General features: G+C 68.5%; 1 protein-coding gene across 1 annotated transcript; it reads right to left on the reverse strand.

Annotated features, from left to right (window-relative positions):
* Positions 1–397: 397 nt before the first annotated feature.
* On the reverse strand, positions 398–12,734 carry LOC128775939 (uncharacterized; the record flags this gene model as incomplete). Its single annotated transcript, XM_053899170.1, has 4 exons — positions 398–417; positions 474–510; positions 1,546–1,650; positions 12,657–12,734. Coding segments are annotated over 4 exons (240 nt in total), but the record flags the coding sequence as incomplete, so codon positions are not given.
* Positions 12,735–13,633: the final 899 nt, after the last annotated feature.

Raw genomic sequence — 13,633 nt, forward strand, 5'->3', positions numbered from 1 at the left:
GAGTGAGGTGGCCGTAGGTGAGGTGGTCGAGAGTGAGGTGGCCAAGAGTGAGGTGGCCGGGAGTGAGGTGGCCGAGAGTGAGGTGGCCGTGAGTGAGGTTCCCGGGATAGAGGTGGCTGAGAGTGAGGTGGCCGTGAGTGAGGTGGCCGGGAGTGAGGTGGCCGAGAGTGAGGTGGCCGAGAGTGAGGTGGCCGGGACTGAGGAGGCCGGGAGTGAGGTGGCCGGGTGTGAAGTGACTTGGAGCGAGGTGGCCGGGAGTGAGGTCCCGGGAGTGAGGTGTCGAGAGCGAGGTGGCCGGGAGTGAGGTGGCCGGGAGTGAGGTGGCCGGGAGTGAGGTGGCCGGGAGTGAGGTCCCGGGAGTGAGGTGGCCGGGAGTGAGGTGGCCGGGATTGAGGTGGCCGGGAGTGAGGTGGCCGGGAGTGAGGAGGCCCTGAGTGAGGAGGCCCTGAGTGAGGAAGCCAGGAGTGAGGTGGTCGAGAGTGAGGTGGTCGAGAGTGAGGTGGCCGAGAGTGAGGTGGCCGGGAGTGAGGTGGCCGGGAGTGAGGTGGCCGGGAGTGAGGTGGCCGGGAGTGAGGTGGCCGAGAGTGAGGTGGCCAGGAGTGAGGTGGCCGGGATTGAGGGGGCCGAGAGTGAGATGGCCGGGAGTGAGGTGGCCGGGATTGAGGAGGCCGGGAGTGAGGTGGCCGGGAGTGAGGTGGCCGTGAGTGAGGTGGCCGGGAGTGAGGTGGCCGTGAGTGAGGAGGCCGGGAGTGAGGTGGCCGGGAGTGAGGAGGCCGGGAGTGAGGAGGCCGGGAGTGAGGAGGCCGGAAGTGAGGAGGCCGGGACTGAGGTGGCCCAGAGTGAGGTGGCCGAGAGTGAGGTGGCCGAGAGTGAGGTTGCCGGGAGTGAGGTTGCCGGGAGTGAGGTGGCCGGGAGTGAGGTGGCCGAGAGTGAGGTGGCCGGGATTGAGGGGGCCGAGGGTGAGGTGGCCGGGAGTGAGGTGGCCGGGAGTGAGGTGGCCGGGAGTGAGGTGGCCGAGAATGAGGTGGCCGAGAGTGAGGAGGCCGGGAGTGAGGTAGCCGAGACTGAGGTGGCTGAGAGTGAGGTGGCCTAGAGTGAGGTGGCCGGGAGTGAGGTGGCCGGGAGTGAGGAGGCCGGGAGTGAGGTGGCCGGGAGTGAGGTGGCCGGGAGTGAGGAGACCGGGAGTGAGGTGGCGGGGAGTGAAGGAGGCCGGGAGTGAGGTGGCCGGGAGTGAGGTGGCCGGGAGTGAGGAGACCGGGAGTGAGGTGGCCGGGAGTGAAGGAGGCCGGGAGTGAAGGAGGCCGGGAGTGAGGAGGCCGGGAGTGAGGTGGCCGGGAGTGAGGAGACCGGGAGTGAGGTGGCCGGGAATGAAGGAGGCCGGGAGTGAAGGAGGCCGGGAGTGAGGTGGCCGGGAGTGAGGAGACCGGGAGTGAGGTGGCGGGGATTGAGGTGGCTGAGAGTGAGGTGGCCGTGAGTGGGGTTCCCGGGATAGACGTGGCCGAGAGTGAGGTGGCCGGGAGTGAAGGAGGCCGGGAGTGAGGTGGCCGGGAGTGAGGAGACCGGGAGTGAGGTGGCGGGGATTGAGGTGGCTGAGAGTGAGGTGGCCGTGAGTGGGGTTCCCAGGATAGAGGTGGCCGAGAGTGAGGTTCCCGGGATAGAGGTGGCCGAGAGTGAGGTGGCCGGGAGTGAGGTGGCCGGGAGTGAAGGAGGCCGGGAGTGAGGTGGCCGGGAGTGAGGAGACCGGGAGTGAGGTGGCGGGAATTGAGGTGGCTGAGAGTGAGGTGGCCGTGAGTGAGGTTCCCGGGATAGACGTGGCCGAGAGTGAGGTGGCCGGGAGTGAAGGAGGCTGAGAGTGAGGTGGCCGGGAGTGAGGAGGCTGTGAGTGAGGTGGCCGAGAGTGAGGTGGCCGAGAGTGAGGTGGCCGGGAGTGAGGTTCCCGGGATAGAGGTGGCCGAGAGTGAGGTGGCCGGGAGTGAGGTGGCCGGGAGTGAGGTGGCCGGGACTGAGGAGGCCGGGAGTGAGGTGGTCGGGAGTGAGGTGGTCGGGAGTGAGGTGGCCGTGAGTGAGGTGGCCGGGAGTGAGGTGGCCAAGAGTGAGGAGGCCGGGAGTGAGGTGGCCGGGAGTGAGGTGACCGAGAGTGAGGTGGCCGAGAGTGAGGAGGCCGGGAGTGAGGTGGCCGGGAGTGAGGTGGCCGGGAGTGAGGTGGCCGAGAGTGAGGTGCCCGGGAGTGAGGTGGCCGAGAGTGATGTGTCCGGGAGTGAGGAGGCCGGGAGTGAGGTGGCCGGGAGTGAGGTGGCCGGGAGTGAGGTGACCGAGAGTGAGGTGACCGAGAATGAGGTGGCCGTGAGTGAGTTGGCCGGGAGTGAGGTGGCCGGGAGTCAGGTGGCTGGGAGTGAGGTGACCTGGAGTGAGGTGGCTGGGAGTGAGGAGGCCGGGAGTGAGGTGGCCGGGAGTGAGGTGGCCGGGAGTAAGGTGGCCGTGAGTGAGGTGGCCGAGAGTGAGGTGGCCGGGAGTGAGGTGGCCGGGAGTGAGGTGGCCGAGAGTGAGGTGGCCGGGAGTGAGGTGGCTGGGAGTGAGGTGACCGAGAATGAGGTGACCAAGTATGCGGAGGCGGGGAGCGAGGTGGCTGGGATTGAGGTGTCCGAGAATGAGGTGGCCGTGGGTGAGGTGGCCGGGAGGGAGGTGGCCGAAAGTGAGGTGGCCGGGAGTGAAGGAGGCCGGGAGTGAGGTGGCCAGGAGTGAGGTGGCCGGGATTGAGGTGGCCGAGAGTGAGGTGGCGGAGAGTGAGGAGGCCGGGAGTGAGGTGGCCGGGAGTGAGGTGGCCGGGATTGAGGTGGCCGGGAGTGAGGTGGCCGGGAGTGAGGAGGCCGGGAGTGAGGTGGCCGGGATTGAGGTGGCCGAGAGTGAGGTGGCCGGGAGTGAAGGAGGCCGGGAGTGAGGTGGCCGGGAGTGAGGAGGCCGTGAGTGAGGAGGCCGGGAGTGAGGAGGCCGGGAGTGAGGAGGCCGGGAGTGAGGTGGCCCTGGAGTGAGGTGGCCGGGATTGAGATGGCCGGGTGAGGTGGCCAGGAGTGAAGGAGGCCGGGAGTGAGGTGGCCGGGAGTGAGGTGGCCGGGAGTGAGGTGGCCGAGAGTGAGGTGGCCGGGATTGAGGGGGCCGAGGGTGAGGTGGCCGGGAGTGAGGTGGCCGGGAGTGAGGTGGCCGGGAGTGAGGTGGCCGAGAATGAGGTGACCGAGAGTGAGGAGGCCGGGAGTGAGGTAGCCGAGACTGAGGTGGCTGAGAGTGAGGTGGCCTAGAGTGAGGTGGCCGGGAGTGAGGTGGCCGGGAGTGAGGAGGCCGGGAGTGAGGTGGCCGGGAGTGAGGTGGCCGGGAGTGAGGAGACCGGGAGTGAGGTGGCGGGGAGTGAAGGAGGCCGGGAGTGAGGTGGCCGGGAGTGAGGTGGCCAGGAGTGAGGTGGCCGGGAGTGAGGAGACCGGGAGTGAGGTGGCCGGGAGTGAAGGAGGCCGGGAGTGAAGGAGGCCGGGAGTGAGGTGGCCGGGAGTGAGGTGGCCGGGAGTGAGGAGACCGGGAGTGAGGTGGCCGGGAGTGAAGGAGGCCGGGAGTGAAGGAGGCCGGGAGTGAGGTGGCCGGGAGTGAGGAGACCGGGAGTGAGGTGGCGGGGATTGAGGTGGCTGAGAGTGAGGTGGCCGTGAGTGGGGTTCCCGGGATAGACGTGGCCGAGAGTGAGGTGGCCGGGAGTGAAGGAGGCCGGGAGTGAGGTGGCCGGGAGTGAGGAGACCGGGAGTGAGGTGGCGGGGATTGAGGTGGCTGAGAGTGAGGTGGCCGTGAGTGGGGTTCCCAGGATAGAGGTGGCCGAGAGTGAGGTTCCCGGGATAGAGGTGGCCGAGAGTGAGGTGGCCGGGAGTGAGGTGGCCGGGAGTGAAGGAGGCCGGGAGTGAGGTGGCCGGGAGTGAGGAGACCGGGAGTGAGGTGGCGGGAATTGAGGTGGCTGAGAGTGAGGTGGCCGTGAGTGAGGTTCCCGGGATAGACGTGGCCGAGAGTGAGGTGGCCGGGAGTGAAGGAGGCTGAGAGTGAGGTGGCCGGGAGTGAGGAGGCTGTGAGTGAGGTGGCCGAGAGTGAGGTGGCCGAGAGTGAGGTGGCCGGGAGTGAGGTTCCCGGGATAGAGGTGGCCGAGAGTGAGGTGGCCGGGAGTGAGGTGGCCGGGAGTGAGGTGGCCGAGAGTGAGGTGGCCGGGACTGAGGAGGCCGGGAGTGAGGTGGTCGGGAGTGAGGTGGTCGGGAGTGAGGTGGCCGTGAGTGAGGTGGCCGGGAGTGAGGTGGCCAAGAGTGAGGAGGCCGGGAGTGAGGTGGCCAGGAGTGAGGTGACCGAGAGTGAGGTGGCCGAGAGTGAGGAGGCCGGGAGTGAGGTGGCCGGGAGTGAGCTGGCCGGGAGTGAGGTGGCCGAGAGTGAGGTGCCCGGGAGTGAGGTGGCCGAGAGTGATGTGTCCGGGAGTGAGGAGGCCGGGAGTGAGGTGGCCGGGAGTGAGGTGGCCGGGAGTGAGGTGACCGAGAGTGAGGTGACCGAGAATGAGGTGGCCGTGAGTGAGTTGGCCGGGAGTGAGGTGGCCGGGAGTCAGGTGGCTGGGAGTGAGGTGACCTGGAGTGAGGTGGCTGGGAGTGAGGAGGCCGGGAGTGAGGTGGCCGGGAGTGAGGTGGCCGGGAGTGAGGTGGCCGTGAGTGAGGTGGCCGGGATTGAGGTGGCCGTGAGTGAGGTGGCCGTGAGTGAGGTGGCCGAGAGTGAGGTGGCCGGGAGTGAGGTGGCCGGGAGTGAGGTGACCGAGAATGAGGTGACCAAGTATGCGGAGGCGGGAGCGAGGTGGCTGGGATTGAGGTGTCCGAGAATGAGGTGGCCGTGGGTGAGGTGGCCGGGAGGGAGGTGGCCGAAAGTGAGGTGGCCGGGAGTGAAGGAGGCCGGGAGTGAGGTGGCCAGGAGTGAGGTGGCCGGGATTGAGGTGGCCGAGAGTGAGGTGGCGGAGAGTGAGGAGGCCGGGAGTGAGGTGGCCGGGAGTGAGGTGGCCGGGATTGAGGTGGCCGGGAGTGAGGTGGCCGGGAGTGAGGAGGCCGGGAGTGAGGTGGCCGGGATTGAGGTGGCCGAGAGTGAGGTGGCCGGGAGTGAAGGAGGCCGGGAGTGAGGTGGCCGGGAGTGAGGAGGCCGTGAGTGAGGAGGCCGGGAGTGAGGAGGCCGGGAGTGAGGAGGCCGGGAGTGAGGTGGCCCTGGAGTGAGGTGGCCGGGATTGAGATGGCCGGGTGAGGTGGCCAGGAGTGAAGGAGGCCGGGAGTGAGGTTGCCCGGAGTGAGGTGGCCGGGAGTGAGGTGGCCGAGAGTGAGGTGGCCGGGATTGAGGGGGCCGAGGGTGAGGTGGCCGGGAGTGAGGTGGCCGGGAGTGAGGTGGCCGGGAGTGAGGTGGCCGAGAATGAGGTGGCCGAGAGTGAGGAGGCCGGGAGTGAGGTAGCCGAGACTGAGGTGGCTGAGAGTGAGGTGGCCTAGAGTGAGGTGGCCGGGAGTGAGGTGGCCGGGAGTGAGGAGGCCGGGAGTGAGGTGGCCGGGAGTGAGGTGGCCGGGAGTGAGGAGACCGGGAGTGAGGTGGCGGGGAGTGAAGGAGGCCGGGAGTGAGGTGGCCGGGAGTGAGGTGGCCGGGAGTGAGGTGGCCGGGAGTGAGGAGACCGGGAGTGAGGTGGCCGGGAGTGAAGGAGGCCGGGAGTGAAGGAGGCCGGGAGTGAGGTGGCCGGGAGTGAGGTGGCCGGGAGTGAGGAGACCGGGAGTGAGGTGGCCGGGAGTGAAGGAGGCCGGGAGTGAAGGAGGCCGGGAGTGAGGTGGCCGGGAGTGAGGAGACCGGGAGTGAGGTGGCGGGGATTGAGGTGGCTGAGAGTGAGGTGGCCGTGAGTGGGGTTCCCGGGATAGACGTGGCCGAGAGTGAGGTGGCCGGGAGTGAAGGAGGCCGGGAGTGAGGTGGCCGGGAGTGAGGAGACCGGGAGTGAGGTGGCGGGGATTGAGGTGGCTGAGAGTGAGGTGGCCGTGAGTGGGGTTCCCAGGATAGAGGTGGCCGAGAGTGAGGTTCCCGGGATAGAGGTGGCCGAGAGTGAGGTGGCCGGGAGTGAGGTGGCCGGGAGTGAAGGAGGCCGGGAGTGAGGTGGCCGGGAGTGAGGAGACCGGGAGTGAGGTGGCGGGAATTGAGGTGGCTGAGAGTGAGGTGGCCGTGAGTGAGGTTCCCGGGATAGACGTGGCCGAGAGTGAGGTGGCCGGGAGTGAAGGAGGCTGAGAGTGAGGTGGCCGGGAGTGAGGAGGCTGTGAGTGAGGTGGCCGAGAGTGAGGTGGCCGAGAGTGAGGTGGCCGGGAGTGAGGTTCCCGGGATAGAGGTGGCCGAGAGTGAGGTGGCCGGGAGTGAGGTGGCCGGGAGTGAGGTGGCCGAGAGTGAGGTGGCCGGGACTGAGGAGGCCGGGAGTGAGGTGGTCGGGAGTGAGGTGGTCGGGAGTGAGGTGGCCGTGAGTGAGGTGGCCGGGAGTGAGGTGGCCAAGAGTGAGGAGGCCGGGAGTGAGGTGACCGAGAGTGAGGTGACCGAGAATGAGGTGGCCGTGAGTGAGTTGGCCGGGAGTGAGGTGGCCGGGAGTCAGGTGGCTGGGAGTGAGGTGACCTGGAGTGAGGTGGCTGGGAGTGAGGAGGCCGGGAGTGAGGTGGCCGGGAGTGAGGTGGCCGGGAGTAAGGTGGCCGTGAGTGAGGTGGCCGGGATTGAGGTGGCCGTGAGTGAGGTGGCCGTGAGTGAGGTGGCCGAGAGTGAGGTGGCCGGGAGTGAGGTGGCCGGGAGTGAGGTGACCGAGAATGAGGTGACCAAGTATGCGGAGGCGGGAGCGAGGTGGCTGGGATTGAGGTGTCCGAGAATGAGGTGGCCGTGGGTGAGGTGGCCGGGAGGGAATGGCCGAAAGTGAGGTGGCCGGGAGTGAAGGAGGCCGGGAGTGAGGTGGCCAGGAGTGAGGTGGCCGGGATTGAGGTGGCCGAGAGTGAGGTGGCGGAGAGTGAGGAGGCCGGGAGTGAGGTGGCCGGGAGTGAGGTGGCCGGGATTGAGGTGGCCGGGAGTGAGGTGGCCGGGAGTGAGGAGGCCGGGAGTGAGGTGGCCGGGATTGAGGTGGCCGAGAGTGAGGTGGCAGGGAGTGAAGGAGGCCGGGAGTGAGGTGGCCGGGAGTGAGGAGGCCGTGAGTGAGGAGGCCGGGAGTGAGGAGGCCGGGAGTGAGGAGGCCGGGAGTGAGGTGGCCCTGGAGTGAGGTGGCCGGGATTGAGATGGCCGGGTGAGGTGGCCAGGAGTGAAGGAGGCCGGGAGTGAGGTTGCCGGGAGTGAGGTGGCCGGGAGTGAGGTGGCCGAGAGTGAGGTGGCCGGGATTGAGGGGGCCAAGGGTGAGGTGGCCGGGAGTGAGGTGGCCGGGAGTGAGGAGGACAGGAGTGAGGTGGCCGGGAGTGAGGTGGCCGGGAGTGAGGTGGCCGGGAGTGAGGAGGCCGTGAGTGAGGTGGCCGGGATTGAGGTGGCCGAGAGTGAGGTGGCCGGGAGTGAAGGAGGCCGGGAGTGAGGTGGCCGGGAGTGAAGGAGGCCGAGAGTGAGGTGGCCGGGAGTGAAGGAGGCCGAGAGTGAGGTGGCCGGGAGTGAGGAGGCTGTGAGTGAGGTGGCCGGGAGTGAGGTGGCCGAGAGTGAGGTGGCCGGGAGTGAGGTTCCCGGGATAGAGGTGGCCGAGAGTGAGGTGGCCGGGAGTGAGGTGGCCGGGAGTGAGGTGGCCGGGAGTGATGTGGCCGAGAGTGAGGTGGCCGAGAGTGAGGTGGCCGGGACTGAGGAGGCCGGGAGTGAGGTGGTCGGGAGTGAGGTGGTCGGGAGTGAGGTGGCCGTGAGTGAGGTGGCCGGGAGTGAGGTGGCCAAGAGTGAGGAGGCCGGGAGTGAGGTGGCCGGGAGTGAGGTGACCGAGAGTGAGGTGGACGAGAGTGAGGAGGCCGGGAGTGAGGTGGCCGAGACTGAGGTGGCTGAGAGTGAGGTGGCCTAGAGTGAGGTGGCCGGGAGTGAGGTGGCCGGGAGTGAGGTGGCCAGGAGTGAGGTGGCCGGGAGTGAGGTGGCCGGGATTGAGGTGCCCGGGAGTGAGGAGGCCGGGATTGAGGTGGCCGAGAGTGAGGTGGCCGGGAGTGAAGGAGGCCGGGAGTGAGGAGGCCGGGAGTGAGGTGGCCGGGAGTGAGGTGGCCGGGAGTGAAGGCGGCCGGGAGTGAGGTGGCCAGGAGTGAGGTGGCCGGGATTGAGGTGGCCGAGAGTGAGGAGGCCGGGAGTGAGGTGGCCGGGAGAGAGGTGGCCGGGAGTGAAGGAGGCCGTGAGTGAGGTGGCCGAGAGTGAGGTGGCAGGGATGAGGTGGCCGAGAGTGAGGTGGCCGGGAGTGAAGGAGGCCGGGAGTGAGGTGGCCAGGTGTGAGGTGGCCAGGTGTGAGGTGGCCGTGAGTGAAGTGGCCGTGAGTGAGGTGGCCGAGAGTGAGGTGGCCGTGAGTGAGGTTCCCGGGATAGAGGTGGCCGGGAGTGAGGTGGCCGAGAGTGAGGTGGTCGGGAGTGAGGTGGCCGTGAGTGAGGTGGCCGAGAATGAGGTGGCCGTGAGTGAGGAGGCCGGGAGTGAGGTGGACGGGAGTGAGGAGGCCGGGAGTGAGGAGGCCGGGAGTGAGGTGGCCGGGAGTGAGGTGGCCGGGAGTGAGGTGGCCGGGATTGAGGGGGCCGAGGTTGAGGTGGCCGGGAGTGAGGTGGCCGGGAGTGAGGTGGCCCTGGAGTGAGGTGGCCGGGAGTAAGGAGGCTGTGAGTGAGGTGGCCGGGAGTGAGGGGGCCAAGAGTGAGGTGGCCGGGAGTGAGGTGGCCGAGAGTGAGGTGGCCGTGAGTGAGGTTCCCGGGATAGAGGTGGCCGGGATTGAGGGGGCCGAGAGTGAGGTGGCCGGGAGTGAGGTGGCCGGGAGTGAGGTGGCCGGGATTGAGGGGGCCGAGGGTGAGGTGGCCGGGAGTGAGGTGGCCAGGAGTGAGGTGGCCGAGAGTGAGGAGGCCGGGATTGAGGTGGCCGGGAGTGAGGAGGCCGGGAGTGAGGTGGCCGGGAGTGAGGTGGCCGGGAGTGAGGTGGCCGGGAGTGAGGAGGCCGTGAGTGAGGTGGCCGGGATTGAGGTGGCCGAGAGTGAGGTGGCCGGGAGTGAAGGAGGCCGGGAGTGAGGTGGCCGGGAGTGAGGTGGCCGAGAGTGAGGAGGCCGGGAGTGAAGGAGGCCGGGAGTGAGGTGGCCGGGAGTGAGGAGACCGGGAGTGAGGTGGCCGGGAGTGAGGTGGCCGTGAGTGAGGTTCCCGGGATAGAGGTTGCCGAGAGTGAGGTGGCCGGGAGTGAGGTGGCCGGGAGTGAGGTGGCCGTGAGTGAGGTTCCCGGGATAGAGGTTGCCGAGAGTGAGGTGGCCGGGAGTGAGGTGGCCGGGAGTGAGGTGGCCGAGAGTGAGGTGGCCGTGAGTGAGGTTCCCGGGATAGAGGTGGCCGAGAGTGAGGTGGTCGGGAGTGAGGTGGCCGTGAGTGAGGTGGCCAGGATTGAGGGGGCCGAGGGTGAGATGGCCGGGAGTGAGGTGGCCGGGAGTGAGGTGGCCGGGAGTGAGGAGGCCGGGAGTGAGGTGGCCGGGAGTGAGGAGGCTGTGAGTGAGGTGGTCGGGAGTGAGGTGGCCGAGAGTGAGGTGGCCGGGAGTGAGGTGGCCGGGAGTGAGGTGGCCGAGAGTGAGGTGGCCGTGAGTGAGGTTCCCGGGATAGAGGTGGCCGAGAGTGAGGTGGCCGGGAGTGATGTGGCCGAGAGTGAGGTGGCCGAGGGTGAGGTGGCCGGGACTGAGGAGGCCGGGAGTGAGGTGGTCGGGAGTGAGGTGGTCGGGAGTGAGGTGGCCGGGAGTGAGGTGGCCGGGATTGAGGGGGCCGAGGGTGAGATGGCCGGGAGTGAGGTGGCCGGGAGTGAGGTGGCCGGGAGTGAGGTGGCCGGGAGTGAGGAGGCCGGGAGTGAGGAGGCCGGGAGTGAGGTGGCCGGGAGAGAGGTGGCCGGGAGTGAAGGAGGCCGTGAGTGAGGTGGCCGAGAGTGAGGTGGCAGGGATGAGGTGGCCGAGAGTGAGGTGGCCGGGAGTGAAGGAGGCCGGGAGTGAGGTGGCCAGGTGTGAGGTGGCCAGGTGTGAGGTGGCCGTGAGTGAAGTGGCCGTGAGTGAGGTGGCCGAGAGTGAGGTGGCCGTGAGTGAGGTTCCCGGGATAGAGGTGGCCGGGAGTGAGGTGGCCGAGAGTGAGGTGGTCGGGAGTGAGGTGGCCGTGAGTGAGGTGGCCGAGAATGAGGTGGCCGTGAGTGAGGAGGCCGGGAGTGAGGTGGCCGGGAGTGAGGAGGCCGGGAGTGAGGTGGCCGGGAGTGAGGTGGCCGGGATTGAGGGGGCCGAGGTTGAGGTGGCCGGGAGTGAGGTGGCCCTGGAGTGAGGTGGCCGGGAGTAAGGAGGCTGTGAGTGAGGTGGCCGGGAGTGAGGGGGCCAAGAGTGAGGTGGCCGGGAGTGAGGTGTCCAAGAATGAGGTGGCCGTGGGTGAGGTGGCCGGGAGGGAGGTGGTCGAGAGTGAGGTGGCCGGGAGTGAAGGAGGCCGGGAGTGAGGTGGCCGGGAGTGAGGTGGCCGGGATTGAGGTGGCCGAGAGTGAGGTGGCCGAGAGTGAGGTGGCCGGGAGTGAGGTGGCCGGGAGTGAGGAGGCCGGGATTGAGGTGGCCGGGATTGAGGTGGCCGAGAGTGAGGTGGCCAGGAGTGAAGGAGGCCGGGAGTGAGGTGGCCGGGAGTGAGGAGGCCGGGAGTGAGGAGGCCGGGAGTGAGGAGGCCGGGAGTGAGGTGGCTGGGAGTGAGGTGGCCCTGGAGTGAGGTGGCCGGGATTGAGGTGGCCGGGAGTGAGGAGGCCGGGAGTGAGGGGGCCAAGAGTAAGGTGGCCGGGAGTGAGGTGGCCGATAGTGAGGTGGCCGTGAGTGAGTTTCCCGGGATAGAGGTGGCCGGGAGTGAGGTGGCCGAGAGTGAGGTGGTCGGGAGTGAGGTGGCCGTGAGTGAGGTGGCCGGGAGTGAGGAGGCCGGGAGTGAGGAGGCCAAGAGTGAGGAGGCCGGGAGTGAGGTGGCCAAGAGTGAGGAGGCCGGGAGTGAGGTGGCCGAGAGTGAGGAGGCCAGGAGTGAAGGAGTCCGGGAGTGAGGTGGCCGGGAGAGAGGTGGCCGGGAGTGAAGGAGGCCGGGAGTGAGGTGGCCGGGAGAGAGGTGGCCGGGAGTGAAGGAGGCCGTGAGTGAGGTGGCCGAGAGTGAGGTGGCAGGGATGAGGTGGCCGAGAGTGAGGTGGCCGGGAGTGAAGGAGGCCGGGAGTGAGGTGGCCAGGTGTGAGGTGGCCAGGTGTGAGGTGGCCGTGAGTGAAGTGGCCGTGAGTGAGGTGGCCGAGAGTGAGGTGGCCGTGAGTGAGGTTCCCGGGATAGAGGTGGCCGGGAGTGAGGTGGCCGAGAGTGAGGTGCTCGGGAGTGAGGTGGCCGTGAGTGAGGTGGCCGAGAGTGAGGTGGCCGTGAGTGAGGAGGCCGGGAGTGAGGTGGCCGGGAGTGAGGAGGCCGGGAGTGAGGAGGCCGGGAGTGAGGAGGCCGGGAGTGAGGTGGCCGGGAGTGAGGTGGCCGGGAGTGAGGTGGCCGGGATTGAGGGGGCCGAGGTTGAGGTGGCCGGGAGTGAGGTGGCCGGGAGTGAGGTGGCCGGGAGTGAGGAGGCCGGGAGTGAGGTGGCCGGGAGTGAGGAGGCCGGGAGTGAGGTGGCCGGGAGTGAGGTGGCCGGGAGTGAGGTGGCCCGGAGTGAGGAGGCCGTGAGTGAGGTGGCCGGGATTGAGGTGGCCGAGAGTGAGGTGGCCGGGAGTGAAGGAGGCCGGGAGTGAGGTGGCCGGGAGTGAGGAGGCCGAGAGTGAGGAGGCCGGGAGTGAAGGAGGCCGGGAATGAGGTGGCCGGGAGTGAGGAGACCGGGAGTGAGGAGGCTGTGAGTGAGGTGGCCGGGAGTGAGGTGGCCGGGAGTGAGGTGGCCGTGAGTGAGGTTCCCGTGATAGAGGTTGCCGAGAGTGAGGTGGCCGAGAGTGAGGTGGCCGGGAGTGAAGGAGGCCGGGAGTGAGGTGGCCGGGAGTGAGGAGGCTGTGAGTGAGGTGGTCGGGAGTGAGGTGGCCGAGAGTGAGGTGGCCGGGAGTGAGGTGGCCGGGAGTGAGGTGGCCGAGAGTGAGGTGGCCGTGAGTGAGGTTCCCGGGATAGAGGTGGCCGAGAGTGAGGTGGCCGGGAGTGATGTGGCCGAGAGTGAGGTGGCCGAGGGTGAGGTGGCCGGGACTGAGGAGGCCGGGAGTGAGGTGGTCGGGAGTGAGGTGGTCGGGAGTGAGGTGGCCGTGAGTGAGGTGGCCGGGATTGAGGGGGCCGAGGGTGAGATGGCCGGGAGTGAGGTGGCCGGGAGTGAGGTGGCCGGGAGTGAGGTGGCCGGGAGTGAGGTGGCCGGGAGTGAGGAGGCCGGGAGTGAGGTGGCCGGGAGTGAGGTAGCCGAGACTGAGGTGGCCGCGAGTGAGGTGGCCGGGAGTGAGGTGGCCGGGAGTGAGGTGACCGAGAATGAGGTTACCAAGTATGCGGAGGCGGGGAGCGAGGTGGCTGGGATTGAGGTGTCCGAGAATGAGGTGGCCGTGGGTGAGGTGGCCGGGAGGGAGGTGGCCGAGAGTGAGGTGGCCGGGAGTGAAGGAGGCTGGGAGTGAGGTGGCCGGGAGTGAGGTGCCCGGGATTGAGGTGGCCGGGAGTGAGGAGGCCGGGAGTGAGGTGGCCGGGAGTGAGGAGGCCGGGAGTGAGGTGGCCGGGAGTGAGGTGGCCGGGAGTAAGGTGGCCGTGAGTGAGGTGGCCGGGATTGAGGTGGCCGTGAGTGAGGTGGCCGTGAGTGAGGTGGCCGGGAGTGAAGGAGGCCGGGAGTGAGGTGGCCGGGAGTGAGGTGGCCGGGAGTAAGGTGGCCGTGAGTGAGGTGGCCAGGATTGAGGTGGCCGTGAGTGAGGTGGCCGAGAGTGAGGTGGCCGGGAGTGAAGGAGGCCCGGGAGTGAGGTGGCCGGGAGTGAGGAGGCCGGGAGTGAGGTGGCCGGGAGTGAGGTGGCCGGGAGTAAGGTGGCCGTGAGTGAGGTGGCCGGGATTGAGGTGGCCGTGAGTGAGGTGGCCGTGAGTGAGGTGGCCGAGAGTGAGGTGGCCGGGAGTGAGGTGGCCGGGAGTGAGGTGACCGAGAATGAGGTGACCAAGTATGCGGAGGCGGGGAGCGAGGTGGCTGGGAGTGAGGTGTCCGAGAATGAGGTGGCCGTGGGTGAGGTGGCCGGGAGGGAGGTGGCCGAGAGTGAGGTGGCCGGGAGTGAAGGAGGCCGGGAGTGAGGTGGCCAGGAGTGAGGTGGCCGGGATTGAGGTGGCCGAGAGTGAGGTGGCGGAGAGTGAGGAGGCCGGGAGTGAGGTGGCCGGGAGTGAGGTGGCCGGGATTGAGGTGGCGGGGAGTGAGGTGGCCGGGAGTGAGGAGGCCGGGAGTGAGGTGGCCGGGATTGAGGTGGCCGAGAGTGAGGTGGCCGGGAGTGAAGG

Source organism: Panthera pardus, unplaced genomic scaffold (assembly GCF_024362965.1).
Source record: "Panthera pardus isolate Hobbes unplaced genomic scaffold, ASM2436296v1 HiC_scaffold_11, whole genome shotgun sequence".
Taxonomy (NCBI): domain Eukaryota; kingdom Metazoa; phylum Chordata; class Mammalia; order Carnivora; family Felidae; genus Panthera; species Panthera pardus.